The sequence below is a fragment of the Chamaea fasciata genome, unplaced genomic scaffold (genome assembly GCF_029207755.1).
Source record: "Chamaea fasciata isolate MVZ Bird 193981 ecotype frontalis unplaced genomic scaffold, bChaFas1.0.hap1 SCAF_13, whole genome shotgun sequence".
NCBI classification, from domain to species: Eukaryota; Metazoa; Chordata; class Aves; order Passeriformes; family Sylviidae; genus Chamaea; species Chamaea fasciata.
The window spans coordinates 20,897,891-20,914,132 of NW_027094098.1; the positions used below are offsets into that span (position 1 = coordinate 20,897,891).

The 16,242-nt window shown below is 40.4% G+C and overlaps 1 protein-coding gene and 1 long non-coding RNA gene across 3 annotated transcripts in view; one reads left to right on the forward strand and one right to left on the reverse strand.

The window, feature by feature from the left end:
• The window catches only part of LOC136296493 (uncharacterized), a 105,680-nt gene that overhangs the window by 29,710 nt on the left and 59,728 nt on the right, over positions 1 to 16,242 (forward strand). The window lies entirely within an intron of this gene.
• FGD5 (FYVE, RhoGEF and PH domain containing 5) overlaps positions 1 to 16,242 on the reverse strand; it is a 78,130-nt gene that overhangs the window by 27,955 nt on the left and 33,933 nt on the right. Inside the window, exons 6-10 of one of the 2 annotated variants that reach the window (XM_066195738.1) lie at positions 6,146 to 6,297; positions 4,179 to 4,335; positions 3,691 to 3,775; positions 2,347 to 2,397; positions 758 to 816 (exon numbers count right to left, since the gene is read on the reverse strand). In XM_066195738.1, coding sequence (XP_066051835.1) covers positions 758 to 816; positions 2,347 to 2,397; positions 3,691 to 3,775; positions 4,179 to 4,335; positions 6,146 to 6,297 — 504 coding nt within the window. Of the gene's footprint in view, positions 1 to 757; positions 817 to 2,346; positions 2,398 to 3,690; positions 3,779 to 4,178; positions 4,336 to 6,145; positions 6,298 to 16,242 lie in introns of both variants that reach the window. The other variant, XM_066195737.1, reaches the window with a different exon arrangement.

Consider the following 16,242-nt stretch of genomic DNA (forward strand, 5'->3'; position numbering starts at 1 on the left):
TCCAGAGTTTTCTGGAAGGTTTTCATGAGATCTCAGGTTTTTGATGAAATATTTATTAGAGTACAAAGACTGCTTTAATAATGGAAAAATATGAGTATAAATTCTTTGCCTGAGGAGAAGGAAAATCAGAATCAAACCACTTGAAAACTTTGCTTAGTAAGTCCGTAGCTTCAGAGTTCCTTTTATAGAGGGGTCAGATTAAATTCCTTCTTAGGATAAAACTCTAGGCTTGTTAGACATCATCCCTTCAACCTACATCTGTTCTTTCATCTTCATAACCGATTAGTTTGTTCTTCCCTAAAAATTCATGCACATTCATTTCTTCAGCCTTAAAAGCATACTGAAAACAAGCCCTTATTAAGAAGATTGGTATACTCCTTTCCTTCATCGGTATCATCTTAATGTGATGATGCAACATGTGATGCTTTGTCTCTTGTATTTCATGTTTTGATGCCTGAATGATTATTAACAACCCGCTCACTGCTCAGGAAATGAAATAATAAAGAAGTGAGTTGAACTCCAAGAGGGAAAAAAAAAATCCTTTGCGCTTTTGGCTATAGTGTCTTGCATCTTGCACAGCTGCACTAAATGGCATAGACCAACTCCATACCTCCAGTACTGTAAACTAGATCTATATAAGCCCTTGAGTGTCACCTTGGAGGAGGCTTCAGAATTTAATGGACATATGTATTCACTTGAACAGATGTGCACAAAACACACGCTTGATCAAGGGAGCATGTGTCATGGTAGGACTCACCGCTTGGAGCATACTGTCATTGGCTTGGTCCGTGATTTCAGAAACTATGAATAAGGCAGCTGAAGGATAAAGGAAAACAAACACCATATATCACACAAGAGTAGAAAAATAACTCAAATCCCTCCTGTTTGCAAGAGCATCCTTTGGCTTCTTTGTCACTTTCGAAATGTAACTGCCCAGCAACTCTGACATGGCACACAGTGTTGTGTCCCCTTCTTCCCTACATCATTTTCTTGGGTGAAATTGCATCATACTTGTGTTGACTCAGAGAGCTTATGAGGACCCTTTTAAACACCTAGGATGGCACTAAATCTTTTTCGTAATGTTTCTAGTTGCAGATGTTTTTGTCAATGTCTTGTGATGTAGAGAGATGTATGTAACCCAACGTTAGCCATCAAATAGCATGGCAGTCTAAGCTGTAGCTCTTACTGCTGAGGGAGAGGACACGTCATCCCTTTCTGATAGAAATGTGTATGAAGTGGTGACATGAATTAACTCCTGGATTCTCCACTGGCAAATAACCTGGGCTAGGACATGTTTGCCGGCACTGAGAGCAGTGGCATAACCTGGTTCAGGTCCCTATTTCACATCCCTTACCATGTGGCACAGGGCTCTCTATCAATTTCTGGCCATAACTTGGCAGCATGCTGGCTAGGAATGGCACAAGCATCTCCTAACCACAAATGAGATAGGCAATTGTGGTGAGAGGGCTTGAGTGTCTGCCCTGCTATTGTTTAAATTACTGGTATAGCTGTAGTTCTACTGTCAGTGACTAGGATCCTAAATCTTGCATGAGTCTCTGCTCTTGGGCAGAAAAAACTGACTTTCACCATTCAACCGCTGATGTTACTGCAATGAGTTGGTTTGGATTTATAATCAGTGTAGCAGGGGTGAATTGATTTCATCAATACAATGTTACTACTGCTTACTCCAGCCTCCAAACTACTCCCACAGACATCTCAACTAAACCTTGCTTTCATTTCAGCGGGAGTAAGAGACTTCTGCTTTATCTATCTCATGTAGTGGAAAGGATGGTGTTAGCAGTGGATATGCTCCTGATTTTGCAGAACTGTTTTTTATGCAATGTCTTTCAACTTGATGTAACTATAAGGAATCCAGAATACAGATACACAATTCAAACCTCCTGGGTATCTCCCAAGTTCACAGAGCACAGTAGGCATACCATAGATAATGGTTCACAATCAGGCAGGGGGAGCCATCCAAATTGACTTTACAATGACCAGGCCAAATATTTACAAAGCCAAAGAGGACTAGGATTTCCTTGATGACTGGGGCAAAACTGTGGTATCTGCACTGTCTGTATAGATGTTTTCTTCTTCCATAAGTTCCATCACATCAAAACTATGGGAAGTCCATATGTTTAAATTAAAAAAAGAAAAAAAAATAGGATTCTTGTCCTAAATAATTTGTCTAAACTAATAAGCAGTTCTTACAGATTTTGCATCCAACCTATTAATGCAAAATCTTGAAAATAATCATCCTGTATATACTACCAATACAGAGATCTCGCACCTCTTTAGAAGCAATGTTAGCAAAACAGAAGTTTTCTTCTATCAATTTCATTTTACCTTGTGTGGCTTCATACTCTGCAGAATCAGGACAAAGATTATTCAAGTAATCTGTATTAAATGGTCAAACAAACACAGAAATCCAACAATCAGAATATAGATCAACATAATTTGTAGTGTTGTTAGCTAAAACATTAAATCCTAATCACAAAATCAGACACAGGTTGGAGTTGGAAGGGACATTAAGTATCATCTTGTTCCAATCCCTCTGCCATGGGCAGGAACACCTTGCAGCAGACCAGGTTGCCCAAAGCCCCATCCAACCTGGGCTTTGAACACTTCTAGGAACGGGGCATCCACAGAAATGCCCCACAGCAATTTATTCCCAAATAATTAAGTGTATATATAGCCTCCTTCCAAAGCAAAACTCATCTTTGATGGTATTTTACTTTGAGAATCAAAGCAAGAGCATTGATACAGATTTGAGCTCACATAACTTGGCAAGTATAAATAAATAAACAATGTCAAAAACATTTCTCAGTCAAGACAATTGCTGAGTGGCACCAGTTTACAAATAATTGTTTTCCTAATTAATTCTATTTTCCCAGGTGAACGAATGCTGTTGGCTATATTGACAGTTATAGTAAATTAATCATATGTTTTTTATAGGCATAGGAAGGAGACACTAGTTCTGTACAGTCAGGCTTCGGAAAGCCTGCTCTCCTCACAGGCTCAGACTTGCTAGATCTGGGGTGGCTTGCAGCAAAGGAACATAACCCCCCTTGGAAAGACTCAGGTAGTAGTTACATACATGGTCCTGAATGTACAGGGAAGGTATAACTGTAAATGTAAAATCTGTAAGTGTACTGTTAACGTAAATTTATATCTCTGCCTCCTATGATGCAGCAAAATTGGACTGGGTTTTTGACTAATCACTACCTTTGGGTGTACTGTGCACAGGACTTCTGGTGCAGTACTGGGTAGTAGACAGTGCTTGACACTGTCATACAGGATGCAGTGCAGAGTCTCCTTGCGAGGTAACCTGTCTTCTACTGTCTCTGACAACTACCCCTGACACAATAAAAAAATCAAACCTGTTTGTTGGCTGTGAGGCTGAACTCTGCCTCTCCTGATTCATGGAAGGAAAACGCCAAGAAGGAATGACTAAAAGCATCTGACTATGCTTTTTTGTGACCTTTCAACATGGCTGTCCCATAGAAGTGCCTGCCTCTTCCCAGGCTGACACTTCCTGAATCCTGAACTAGGCATATTGAATTTCCCAGGAAATCCCATACTGCTTTAGTCCTATTTTAGCTGTTATGGCAACAATACATAGCACAGTGGAGGCACAGAACATCAGGGGAGTGCTTCTATTTGGGTACTTTTGAGAGTGATTTTACTGACCTGTGAGCAACACACGATACTGGAAGACACGGTGTACCACTTTCAGAAGCTGGTGTTTCACACTGTAAAGGCTATCACCAGAGCTCTGCTGTCCCCAGTGGAAGGGAAGAAACACAAAGATCAGGGGGATGCGAGTTCAGCAGTAAATTGTCATCTTAGTTATAATCCCAGTTATTAACTCGAAGGCATCCTCAAAGAACTTGGTAAGTTAAAAAGTGACTGAGACACCACTTCACTGTGTTTCAGCAAAATATACTCATGGATCTGTATGCACATGCAGGAGGGTGTGGGCAACAGAGATACAAACAAACACATCAAGCACAAGTGAACTTCTCACTTCAGTTTTTGCACCTGGGCTGTGAAAGAAGACTATTCTTCCATTCTACCCTATGTGTGAACACTGGTGGGGTTCCAGAAAAACAAATCCTTGAGTAATCCCCATGGTAAAGCCATGCATTAGTGCACGTAAAAAAGCATGTGAGCCTTACCTCAAACTCTTGAATCATGGTAGCCAGTTGGGAATACTTAAGGCACATCTCATCTAGCAAAGCCAAATTTCTGTCAAACTGCATAATGTATGCCGTGTGGTGATTCAACCTTGATTTTCTGGAGAGAAAAACATCGGCAATTTTCTGGTGTTCATCCCTAAGGCCACAGAAAGAAAAGAAGCAGCAAATAAACAAATAAGTAAATAAAAGTAAAGAAGTAGAGCCATACTTCTTGCTTATTGTATTAGACCCACAGTCGCTGTGTACACTGTGCACCTAAAGCCTAGGCTGAATGGCAGGAAAGAGGGAATGCCTCAGATCAGGCTCTCAGCACCATAGGCTGCTGTAGCGTGGGCACCATGGGGGCTGGTCCTTTGGCTGTGCCTCTGCCATAGCAGCACTGTGAGGCTCCTTTCAGGACACAGCTTCCACTTCTGTAAATTGACCTTCTAACTGCTGCAGTGCTTGGAGCACTGTTTGTGGGGGAGAATATAACATTTATTGTAAAATCAGATCCCCAGCTCTCCTTCACTGCCTGTTTCTCAGCACTGCCTTACTGTCATCTGTCTCAATATTCAGATGCACAGTATTGAAATATTTGTAAAGCACGTACAAGGAGAAAGCTGAACAAAATTTGAGTTCACGAAAGAGGAATCATACTTATTAGAGGAACGTGAGTTCTTGGGGATGTCCAGGGCAACAGAGTGTCTGGGGGAGTGCAGGCACAGGGAAGGGCTTACTGGAAGCTCCAGGTGGGGTTATGACCTGGGAACCTGTGTGAGTGCAGGTCTAGAACATATGTTTATCTGTTGTATTTGCAGTATTTGCAATACAGTCCTCTTTTATCCCCAGTGCCACAGAGTAGTTCTGGACAGAACTCTTAGGGCATTTATGGTTGTGCTCCTTTCATCTTAGGGAAGTGGCAGCATGCTGTTAGAGTAGGGTTGTGACTTCTTTAGCATCCAAGACATTTTAGATCCTAGCTGGAAACACTGTGCCTGTTTGTGTTCAAAGTGTATAAATCATAAATCATTGGTGACACTTTTGAAGTCCTTCTGCCAACAGTCCCTTGGTGGGCACAAACCAAAACACAGCTCCCTTTAGGCTCTCCTTTCCTTGTTGTGTGCTTTGACTGGGGAAGTGCAGGGCTGCAGGGAGACCTGTGCCCTACATTTAGAATTGTTACTGAAAAATTCTCCTCATTCAACTGACTTCCTTAATTGCTCAGCAGCTGTGTAGAAATAGGATCATCCATTCTCAGTGACCACTGCCTCCTAGAGTGTTTAGCAGGTTGGAGGTGTAGGGTTTCATGGTCCATCCAATAGAACCTGGCAGCCTGGCTGAAGTCAGGGGTCTCCTTAGCCAAATGAATTTTGGAGTGTTGTCTGTCCTAGTCATGGTCTTATTCTCTCATAGAAAGACTTTGCCCTGTGAAGACGTTTGATGGAGTCCCATTAACAGGCTGCCAGTGTTCATTTGAGTTGGAAGCCTGAGGGAGCAGATCCCTGCCTTGGTGCTGGGAGCAAGGGGCTCTCCCTTAACGGAGAGCTACACAGCTGCTATGTAAACTTCTGGAAGACAGATCTTCTTTAGGATCAGTTCTGATGTAAGTCGTTCCTGCTTCCCACAGCACAAGTCTGTGACCTTCAGGTCATGAGTTTGAAGCCACTTGGTGATGACTGGGAACTAGCAGGGGATAATGCATATGAAGCTGGCTGTTCTCACACTGACTGACGGGGGGTCACTCAGGGTCATGGGCTGTTCACTGCACACATATTTCTGTATTTGATTTCTTAGCCTGACAGCCTCTACATTCACTTCCTTCCTATCTGTACGCAAAATCTGCCAGAGTAGTTCAGGTTCTACTCTTTTCACTTCTGCTGAGATGGTCAAGGGAACACAATGAGTTCACCCACCTGCTGTGGAGGGTATGTTAAGGCCATCAAACTATGCCATTCTGTACTTGCCATTTAAGGACTCTCTCTTCCAGTTCTTTCAGGATGTCTTGGTGTAATTCATAAATTTCAGGGAGTTCACTTAAACCCTGCTTGAGTTTAACTTCTTCTTGTTCATTTTCATTACCATCTCCAAGCACTTTCAAGATACCTTCATAGAAGTCCTGTGAACAACAGCATTGAAGTGAGGCCAACAGACTTAAAATATCTTTTCTGAAATTATTATTACAATTTCTTAACTCATAAACTATGCTTTCTAAGAATTAAAAGATATGCTATCAACAGCGATAGTGTTCAGTATGGCAAGGAGATCATATAAAATGTTTTCTTTCATCCATTAGTTCATACATAGTTTCAGCTGAATTCAACAATGCTATCAACCTAAACTGGAACATTTCACCAGATCAAGCCATGAGATCCTTATGCATACAATGATTTGGTATCTTTTTATTTACCTTGCCTTTTCCCCCTGCTTTTCTGGGTGTGGTTTGTCTCATCTTTACAGTGTTTCTTAACCAGAAATATAATTTTTAAAAATTAAGGATGAGATTCTCACCTCATTGGATCTAACAGCTTGACATGAAAATCATGAACTACATGCCTTGTGCTAGAATTTGCACTAGCTGAACTTAAAATTTACACTTCTGAACTTAAATTTAAGCTATGGAACAAATAATTTTCAAAATGAAACCTGAGTCCTTTCTTCTTCATTTAACAAATGGTTTTCATCATGAAGTGGTTTATAAATTATGTGAGCATAGGGGAAATTTCCTCTATATTAAAATATAGCCAGCTCTGGTACATAACAGGGCACCTATTTCAGAGTGCATTGCAAAATGTTTTCCCAGGTTTGAGTTTCCAGGAAATAAAATTCTGTTCCCATAACTTTTAGGGGACAATCTTATGAACTTCCCTGGGCCATACTGGGATTTACCATGGCATTTCTCATGACTCTGGCTTCTGTCTAGTTAAATTTTTTTAAGTGGAATGGGTTATTAAGGAGGAGTCTAAAAAGACCTGACTTCCATAAAACTTGCTAATGTCCAGGTATGAGCTACTCATCAGAGTATGCTTCACTGTGAATCTACACTTGACATCGGATTGCCACTTTGGACTGATTAAATCAAGGTTGCTGTACTGATTCCAGCATGGTGGGTGGGGATCTGGTTGGTATGACTGTGATCCTGCTGAAAGGTTCTGTTCTTACAGAACAGGAGAGACTCTAGTCAAAGAACTTCAAAATTTCTCTCATCGATAGGAACTGACTACAGGCAAGATCAGGTTTTAGTCTCCTCAGATTCATTCCTGGCTTTTCTGTTGTTACTGTCAACTGCAATGTCCACATTGGGTCTGTACGAACTGGGATGACTGGATTATCTAATGGATACTAGCCAAGAGTCACACACGCACAGTGTTGGGGTTTTTTAGCAACTATAACAACTGAAACATTTGTTTTCTGAAAAGCCACTAGAACTAGGTAAAAAAAACCGATCATGATGACAATTTTTTTAATTAACTATGTCCTGGATAAAACAATATCATAAAGATTTCTGAAAAAGTATTACTATGTTTCCTAATTATCTGGGTCTGATTTCTGCAACATGTCCTGCCTGAGTACCATAAATAATCCCAATGCTGTGCTATTAGATTTCCATTCTTTTTTTGATGTGAGTTAGCCTATTTGATTTTATGTTTCGGCCGGCATATAATCCATAAGATTTTCAACCAACAAAGCCAATCAATCTGTCTTCTGGATACTTTTACTAGCTCCAAGGAATCTGCAACCTTTCAAACTCCTCAGTCATCATAATTAAACCAGACCAGGGAAAGGGTTACGGTTAGGGTTAGGGAAGGAATCTAAAGGCTTCTCTCAGCTTATTGTGCCTGGACAAGTGAATAGCTTGTAGTTTACTACTGATGTGCTTAAATAATCTATTATGTTACAAAGATGTCATCTTTTCCAAATTAACAGTTCTGTATCTGTCCACTTTCCACCACAAGTGAGCAACAGTTGAGTAACACTCCTTTCCCACAGCATCTCAATGGATTTAATTAGTTATTAATTGTCTGTCCCCTTGATTATAATGAATTCTCAGACAAATAATTAAATTCCAGTTGCCTGGATAGCCAGCTTTCTAATGATTAACAAAAACCCTGCAGCATAACAGTAATCACTATAAACATCCATTAAAATATAATTATGTCACTGTTGAAAATGCTGAGTGCCTGTGAAGCCATTAATCAAATGCAAAGTGCTTTTCCAGTCTCACTAACTGTAATCAACCATGTCACCTCAAGGTCCCTAAGTCTGTCGCAAAAGCCCAATGCCTAAGTACAGACGGTACTAAACACTGAGTCCATATAATTCCCTGGTAGATCAAAACTTCCTCAAAACAGCTTCATAAATTGAAGTTGCTCAGTTCAAGGTTCTGGAGTGATAGCTACACCCAGGGGTGGGTGAGCCTACAGATCTCACACCAGTCTTATGCCTGTACCTTCATGTGCATGGGAAAGCATAACCCAAGCTGCCTAGGTGACAAAGAAGGCTAGCAACTCAGCAATAAAAATACATTTCTGAGACGTGAACCTTTTCATTACATTTTGGGCATCCATAAATAAGCCCTTTATAGCCATCCAACGACCATATCCTTAACATCCCTGTTATAAACCCTACAAATAATGTAGTGAAACAAAGAGGGTCAAACCCCACAGCCACAAAGATTGTAGGTCTGGGGTTTTTTCTTCTTTTGTTTGTGAACATCACTAATACACACAAGTTATCTTTTCCCTTCAGGAATTCTGAAGAATTCTGTTCTCTGCTGTAAATTGGGACTGTAACCTCAAGTTTGTTACTTGAGAGTATGAGACAGGGTTTCAACAAGATCTTATGGTTTGCGTGGAGCTCTGCCTAACTGGTACACACTTGGCTCTTGGAAGAGAATCTGACTGTCTGTGAGGTGATGAGCCTCCCCGCAGGGAGGGGATAAGAGATGCTTCACAGATCCTAAGAGTGCCTGCTGATGCTAACAGGAAACAGTGATTAGAGGTGAGGTTTTGGGAAAAAAAAATTAGGTACGTGGCTCCAGGCTACGGAAAGGCTCCAGGCTACAGCCACCTTGATACTTTTGTAGCAGGTAGTTATCTCCAGGTAGTTGATTTCAAAGAAGTCAGCAATGCCAGCAACCAGAGGTTTTTGGTAGAGCACTTGTCAAGAAAGTTCTGTACAGGATTCAACATCTACACAAAATGTGATATTCTAATAAAAGGGCAAAATGTGTAGTTAATGGGACAAGAGTTTGTTTTTTTCCAGATTTTGTGATCTGATGCAGAAACAGTGAATTTCTGTATCATTTCTCTCCAGCAATGGGGGTAAATGTGCTTTGGAGTCCACCTGCAAATTTCAACTGTAGCAATCCTGTATATGTGTCAACACACATTCTGCAAGATGGATACATCCCATACACACTGTTATCCTTTCTGTGGTTCAGCCCTGCTGCTAGTTGGCCTTTATTTGCTAAATGAGTTAAATGAGAACATTTAACCTTTCAGGACCCTAGTGAAAGGAAAGAAAACCAATCTCCTGTCAGCTAAACTACTTGTCAGGCAGGTAGTTTACCCAGGAGAAAAAACTGCCTCTCTGTACATATATACATACATATAAGTATATGCTGTGTTGCATGATTCGTTTTCTTCAATTTCTACATGAAAATAATTTGGAGTGCAGTAATTCATTCTGGATTCAGAATGTCTGTTTATTTTTTCTGTATATAATGGAACAGGCCAAATTAGACCAGTTCATCCAATGAGGACGAATGAATCCCTGGGAATGGGGGACTACTGCAACCAGTCTAGTAGAGGTAGTCAAAAAATGATAGGACTAAAGATGTTTTCCACCTTTACGGTAAAAAGCTGATGGTTCTACCACCTGCAATTGGTTGAAAACAACTATGAATATTAGAAAGTTGAGTACGCTAAAGGAGAGAAAGTTGGGATTTTTGACTTACAGATGTAGCTAAACAGATAGCTCTATTTGAAAGAAAAAACTTCTAGAATTGTCCAAGAAATGCTGATCACTTGCTAGATTTGCTTGGGTTTCTTATTTTTCATCTTATAAAGCAGTAGCATAGACAATTCTAATCTAGTCATAATGGAAATCCTAGTCCTTGCATATTGACCACAATGGCAGGAGAACAGAATGAGAAGGGAGGACACCACCACTAACATTGTCTTTGCCAATAGTAATTTTTAGTCCTACAGTTTCACCAGCAGTTCATCTGCAGGTGGGAACTGAGGTTCCCTCTCATGGGCTCACAGCATTGTGTTCCTAGCATCAGTCCTGCATTTGAGCTAGAAACTGTGATGTTCTAGTAGAAAATGGTGATTGTAGAGTAAAGCCACTCTTTAACAGGCCAAGAGAAATATCTGAAACAAATAATATTTCTGTGAACAAAAAAATGTACATTATACTAGAAGGAACAGATTGCTAGATTGTGGCTGAATCAGAAAAGCTCCGAATCCCTGCAGTATAAGGATTGTGGGTGATCTTGATTCCAGATCTTGAAAACAAAGCCTCTATCTGCTCTTTATTGCATTGTCTCCTTGGGAGGAACAAAGGTTCTACAAAGCAGAATAGAGCTAAACTTCTTCCCAGATTTTGAATTAGCTTCATGTTGTTGTTAATGAGGTAAAGAAATCTTAACTCAAAAGGACCCAATGCAATGCTTTGAAGTAGTTAATCATCTGCAGTTCTTGCAGTCACTTGCCAGAGAAAAACTATGTAAATTTACACCAGGCAGAAGTTTGACCTCTATTGCTGTCATGGCTGAATCAGCTTTTCTCCATATATCTCTAGTCTGTATTAAAGAAAAGGAAAGGTCTGATGGGTGAATAAATTCCCCTGGGATATTTCTCCCATTTTCAAAATAGATGTGTGAGTTTCCATAAGGGAACAACACTGAAAAAAGAAATAAAAAGGGAGTGAGTGTACAGAGCAGATACATTAGTGGAGAACTGCAGTTTTTTTCTACTTTAGCCTTCACATAGGGATACCAGCACTTCAGCTATAGAAATCGTATCTGCACACAGCGCATTTACCTTGTTCACACCACAACACCCACCTGGCATCCAGACTTTTATGGCTTTCACCAAAGTAGATTCATGTATCAACATACATGCATACAGAATAATTTTACACGTATATCTAGAATTGCAATTGCTTCCCTAGTCAAGCTGGTATTTTAAGGGACTGATACTAATTGGAAGTCATCATATTTGACACTTTCTGAGGGGGCCAGGGAGGACAACAGGAAATCTTGTTGCAGCCCAAATTATGTAAGTAAAGTCTACACTAATTGTATAAAATGGTGCAGGATTTTACAACCACTCTCACTTCGAGAATGAAGGTGGATTCAATAGATTCTGCCTATTGCAAAATCCAAAGGTCTTTTGGACATCTGGGTGTTATACCTGAGCGGAGGATGAAGGGTTCAAAGGGGAAGAAGAGAGCCTCCATATTAAAGCCAAGTGTAGACATGAGGTGCTGTACATCCTATCCAAGTACAGTATCCTATGAACCCAGTCTGACTCATGGTGGTTCTTGGAGGTACCTGCATCACAGTCAGCAGCCCCTCTCCTAAGAATGAAAGTGGCACTCCCAAATTAAAAAGTGGCACATCTCCTACAGTAGACTGAATACTGATCTGTACGAAGCAGTGATCTCACATTTCTCACCACTGGACTCAGCAGAAACAATGCCAAATGATCAGCAGAAAATGCTATCACAGCCGCTGCAATTAGTCTCTTGTCCTGCCATGCAGGGTACAATCTAGGTCAGGAACCCTGACCTCAGCACACACTCACATGCAGCCAAATAGACACATTCATCCAAAACACTGCAAATGAATTTCAGACCCAGCAGACTGTACCGTATGCACTGAGAATACTGTATCAGTGCAGCTTTTTACTAGGGAATTGTTCTGATCCAGATGTGCTGGTGTGGCTTCCTTCTCCTTTTAAGAGATATTCAGATTATCTGAAAGCTATTTTTGCTCAACATTCCTACTGTGGAAGCTCCCTGGCCAATACATAGTTATTTTCCCACTGCCAATGAACACAACAATGAATAAATAAATGAGAAAAATTGCAGCCTAGTGTAAGTGAGGGCAGGCTATTCTTTTTTAAGAGTCTGTCCTTAGGCTTCTATAAGAGCTTCAGGAGGCCTGACAGCAAGCTAGCTCTTTGTTTAGCCAGCACGTAGCATTCACTAAAACATTTAATTAGTGAAGAAGTGACTTGATTGGTCCAGTGGAACTTTGAACATCATCCAAGGAATTCACGGTAATAAAAAAGGCTCAGCAAATGATTCACTGGAAGTGTAAATAATTAGGAAGACGGAATTCTGTTTAGTCTAACATGTAGCAGTGGTTCATAAATTACGCAGGTTTTTTTTTGTTCTTGAGAATGTGCCACCCACAAGAGTTCTGAAAGTAGAGTTTAATCAGTGAGGTTTAATTTCAAGTGAGAGGCTTGAGCACTAAGATAATTTTGTTCTTTTTTACTGCCTAAGATTCATTTTGTAGTCATGAACATTGGGGTGTCTAGTGCAGGATTGAATTCCAAACTTCTCTGAAGGCTGGAGAACCAGCACATATCTATTCTTATCATATCTACTCATATCTATATCTCCAAATGCTTAGGAAGCATAAATCTGAGTCTTTTTGTTTCTAATAATTGTGGTCTATTGTTATGTGGAAAATGCAAACCAGGAAACAAGATCAATTTTCTTTTTAAAAGGAGGTGTTAGGGCTGATGTCTTTTCAGTGTAGAGCTGTCCTTAATTCAGTAAATATCTTGGAGGGAAGTAATAACTACTTCAAAGGGGTTTATGCACACACAAAAAAGATGGTTTTATGTACAAAAGCCCAAGGCAAAATAAACACGAACATGGTCCACCATCAAAAATGAAAGGCAAAATAAACCTGACCATGATACACTATAAAGCAAATGCTTGGTCCCATACAGACTGGGATCCTGAAGCAGTCTGAGTCACACGAAGTTTGATTTGTGTACATCTTGTAAATCCATTTGAAACAGACCAGCTATGGGGAAGCAAATAAACCATCTTGGTGATGTGTGAAATTTTAGGCTGAGAAAGCCAGCTGCAGCATTTTGTTCAGGAGCAAGTACTAAGAAAAACATTGCAGTGCAGCCTCATTGCTGGGGAAGCATAACAGGAGACAGAATGACAAAACTCGAAGATTAAATGATCCTGAAGGAAATTCAAAGACTAATCAACTTTGGAAAAACTGTGAGTACCAAGAGGTCATGAACTTGGACTAAAAGGCCCGGCCAGTTCCATCTGCTCAGACCAGAATGAGCTCTTAACTCACTGCTGCAGAGAACTGCACTACCTTTGAGTAGGGCAAGTAACAGCTAACCTTTTAGATTATTATCACTACTACCACACCAACTGATACCAAGTTTGTGAGCTAACACAATGTTTCCAGTCTTTCAGTTCAATAGCAGAGTGGGTATATGGAAATGTCATCATTTTGGCAATCAATCAGTTTGTTAAAGTCTCCACTGAAAGGCCAAACAAATTCTGTTATGCTGAATGAACAGCAGCACTAGCCAAGCCTGGAAATGAGATGGGAAATTGCTCTTGCTGAAGGCTTATGAAAAGCCTTTTTTCCTTTCTGAAAGCAGCTAGGGTGTGGTTTAGTTCTTTCCCTTTATTACCAATATGTGGGTTTACATGAGAAGATGAAACTTGAGACTTGATGATACGCATTTAGAAACAGTTTTCTTGAGAAAGCTGGTGATGGGAAACAGAAATGTATGCCTAGGTTGAGCAATGTCGTCAAGGAAGTCTTTGGTTCCTAACCAGTCATGAATGGTATGTTGTACCTTGAGAGCAATTTGGTGACTGTGGTCACTTGTGGTTGCTTCTGAAATCTGCCAGTGGAACTTGTGTCAACAGCAAGAGCACAGCATGATTTTTTGCTGATGTGACTATTCCTAAAACTATTCAAATATGGGAAAAGGAGCAATTAGATTTTTATAACTTTTAGTGTTAAAGGAGGATTGAAAATATTGCCTTGGTTAGGCAATATTACCCCAGCATTCTAAGGGACTTACATGTAGTAAAATTGGTAATAGTTTCTCTAGATATTCTGAACAATACACTGGGCAGCAGGCAAACATAAAGATCCAACATCAGTTAGGATGGAAAAAGTGACAGTGTTGTCTAGATTGAACGTGTTTGCAACGGAGAAACCTGCAGATTATTTCTGAATGCCACTGCAATAGGCAGGTATCATACAGACATCAGCCTATGGCAATAGAGAGGGGGTATGCCAGAGCAACAGGCAACCAATGAAACACAGAAACATACCCTCTGAGCCTGCTCCCATAAAGATTTTTGACTTCTTCTAAACCAATGAGGGCCTGAACTAGCAGACAAGTGTGAAAGCAGGCTGCCTGTTTCTATCTTCTCCCTCATTCTCTGACCCAGGTTCCATTCATACATACATCCTCATTAGTTAGAAAGCCAACTCATACAAACAATTAAATCTTATCTGCAAAACTTGCTTGTTGGCTCTGCTGAAGAAAAGCCTCCTGTAACCCCTAAAGGAGTGTATGGGTCAAGACGCGTAAGAACTTTTCCACTCTGTAAGGAAATAATTAATCAAAGTTGGGATTTTGCCTTTCTTAAACTTCATACAGTTGGTGATTGCTCATAGGCCTGATGGCTCCTTCCAGTTCTAAAATGGATGAGATTTAATTTTATTAAATTTTTAACCCAGGGAGTTGGGACAGGGAATGTCATAGTGTATGGTTACAGATATTCTGATATTTCACAACATATAAATGCCTTAACTTTGCCCACCAGTCCATTCATTCAAGGGTTTATTTTAGGCCCATTTTTTACTTTAATTTGACATATTAACTTCTCTTTTTTTTTCTCCTTCTCTTTTCCTTAATTTCTTTTGTAACTAGGGAAATAATAAGAATATGCCAAATGTTCCTAAGATCCCTTTACTCCAGTGGGATGGGCAGGCAAGGAAACAAATTTCACTACACAGGCATTTACCAGAGGAAGCAGAAAAGGGAAGGGACAGGGAAAGTCCTGAAGCATTTCTTTCCTGACCCAGTAACAGCATAGGCAAGGTACCCTGACAGTAACATGGTGCTATAGCAGCCATGAGGGTGTGCAGCCATTTATATTGTGGATAAAGGCACTGAAGTGCATTTCAAGATTTGGATCTATATAATGAAAAGTTTTCTGGCATTAGTAAGCCCCTTTTGTCCCCTAGAGGTGTATGGAAAATGCCAGGATATAATGCAAATGAGAGGCCTCTCCTAGACTCCTCCACTAAATGCTCTCCCTCCACTGTATTCATGCTCTACTTCAGGTCTGCTTTTACATGCAGTCTATAATGTACCAAAGCATGAATGTATTTGGAAATGGAAAAGGACGAAGAATATTTTCATGAAGGTGCAGAGTGGCTAATACTTTCTGTGCAAGGTGATTTCCTGTATAGATATTTCTCTTCTCTAAAGCTGGCAGACCCTTTTCCTTTTCTTTTTCTTGGTGATATTTTTGGAAATATTAATTTCAGTAATGAATTCTTTGAGTGTTCTCAGTGGTCAGAAGCCAGAGGAAAGCCAGGACAGAAGAAGAAAATGGCTAGGCAAGTTATCACCAATTTACCAAAGTTTTGGCAAATTAATTAGCTAAGCATCTAAGTCCCTTAAGGTGTCTCGTCCTACTGCTTTGGTAGATTGCTCGAGAGGCACAATGAGCAGGCAGCACTATCACAGAATTATAGAATATGCTGAGTCGCAAGCATATTCAATCAGGATTGTCAAGTCCAACTCCTGGCCCTCTATAGGACACTCCAAGACCTGTGCCCAAGAGCATTGTCCAAATGCTTCTGGGATTCAGACAGGCTTGGTGCTGTGACCACTTCCCTGGGGAGCTTGTTTCAGTACTCAACTGCCTTTTGGATGAAAACCCTTTTTCCAATACCCAACCTAAACCTCTGCTGATTCTGCTCCAGCCATTCTCTTGAGACATAAGAGTGAAGAGATCGGACTTGCCCCTCTGC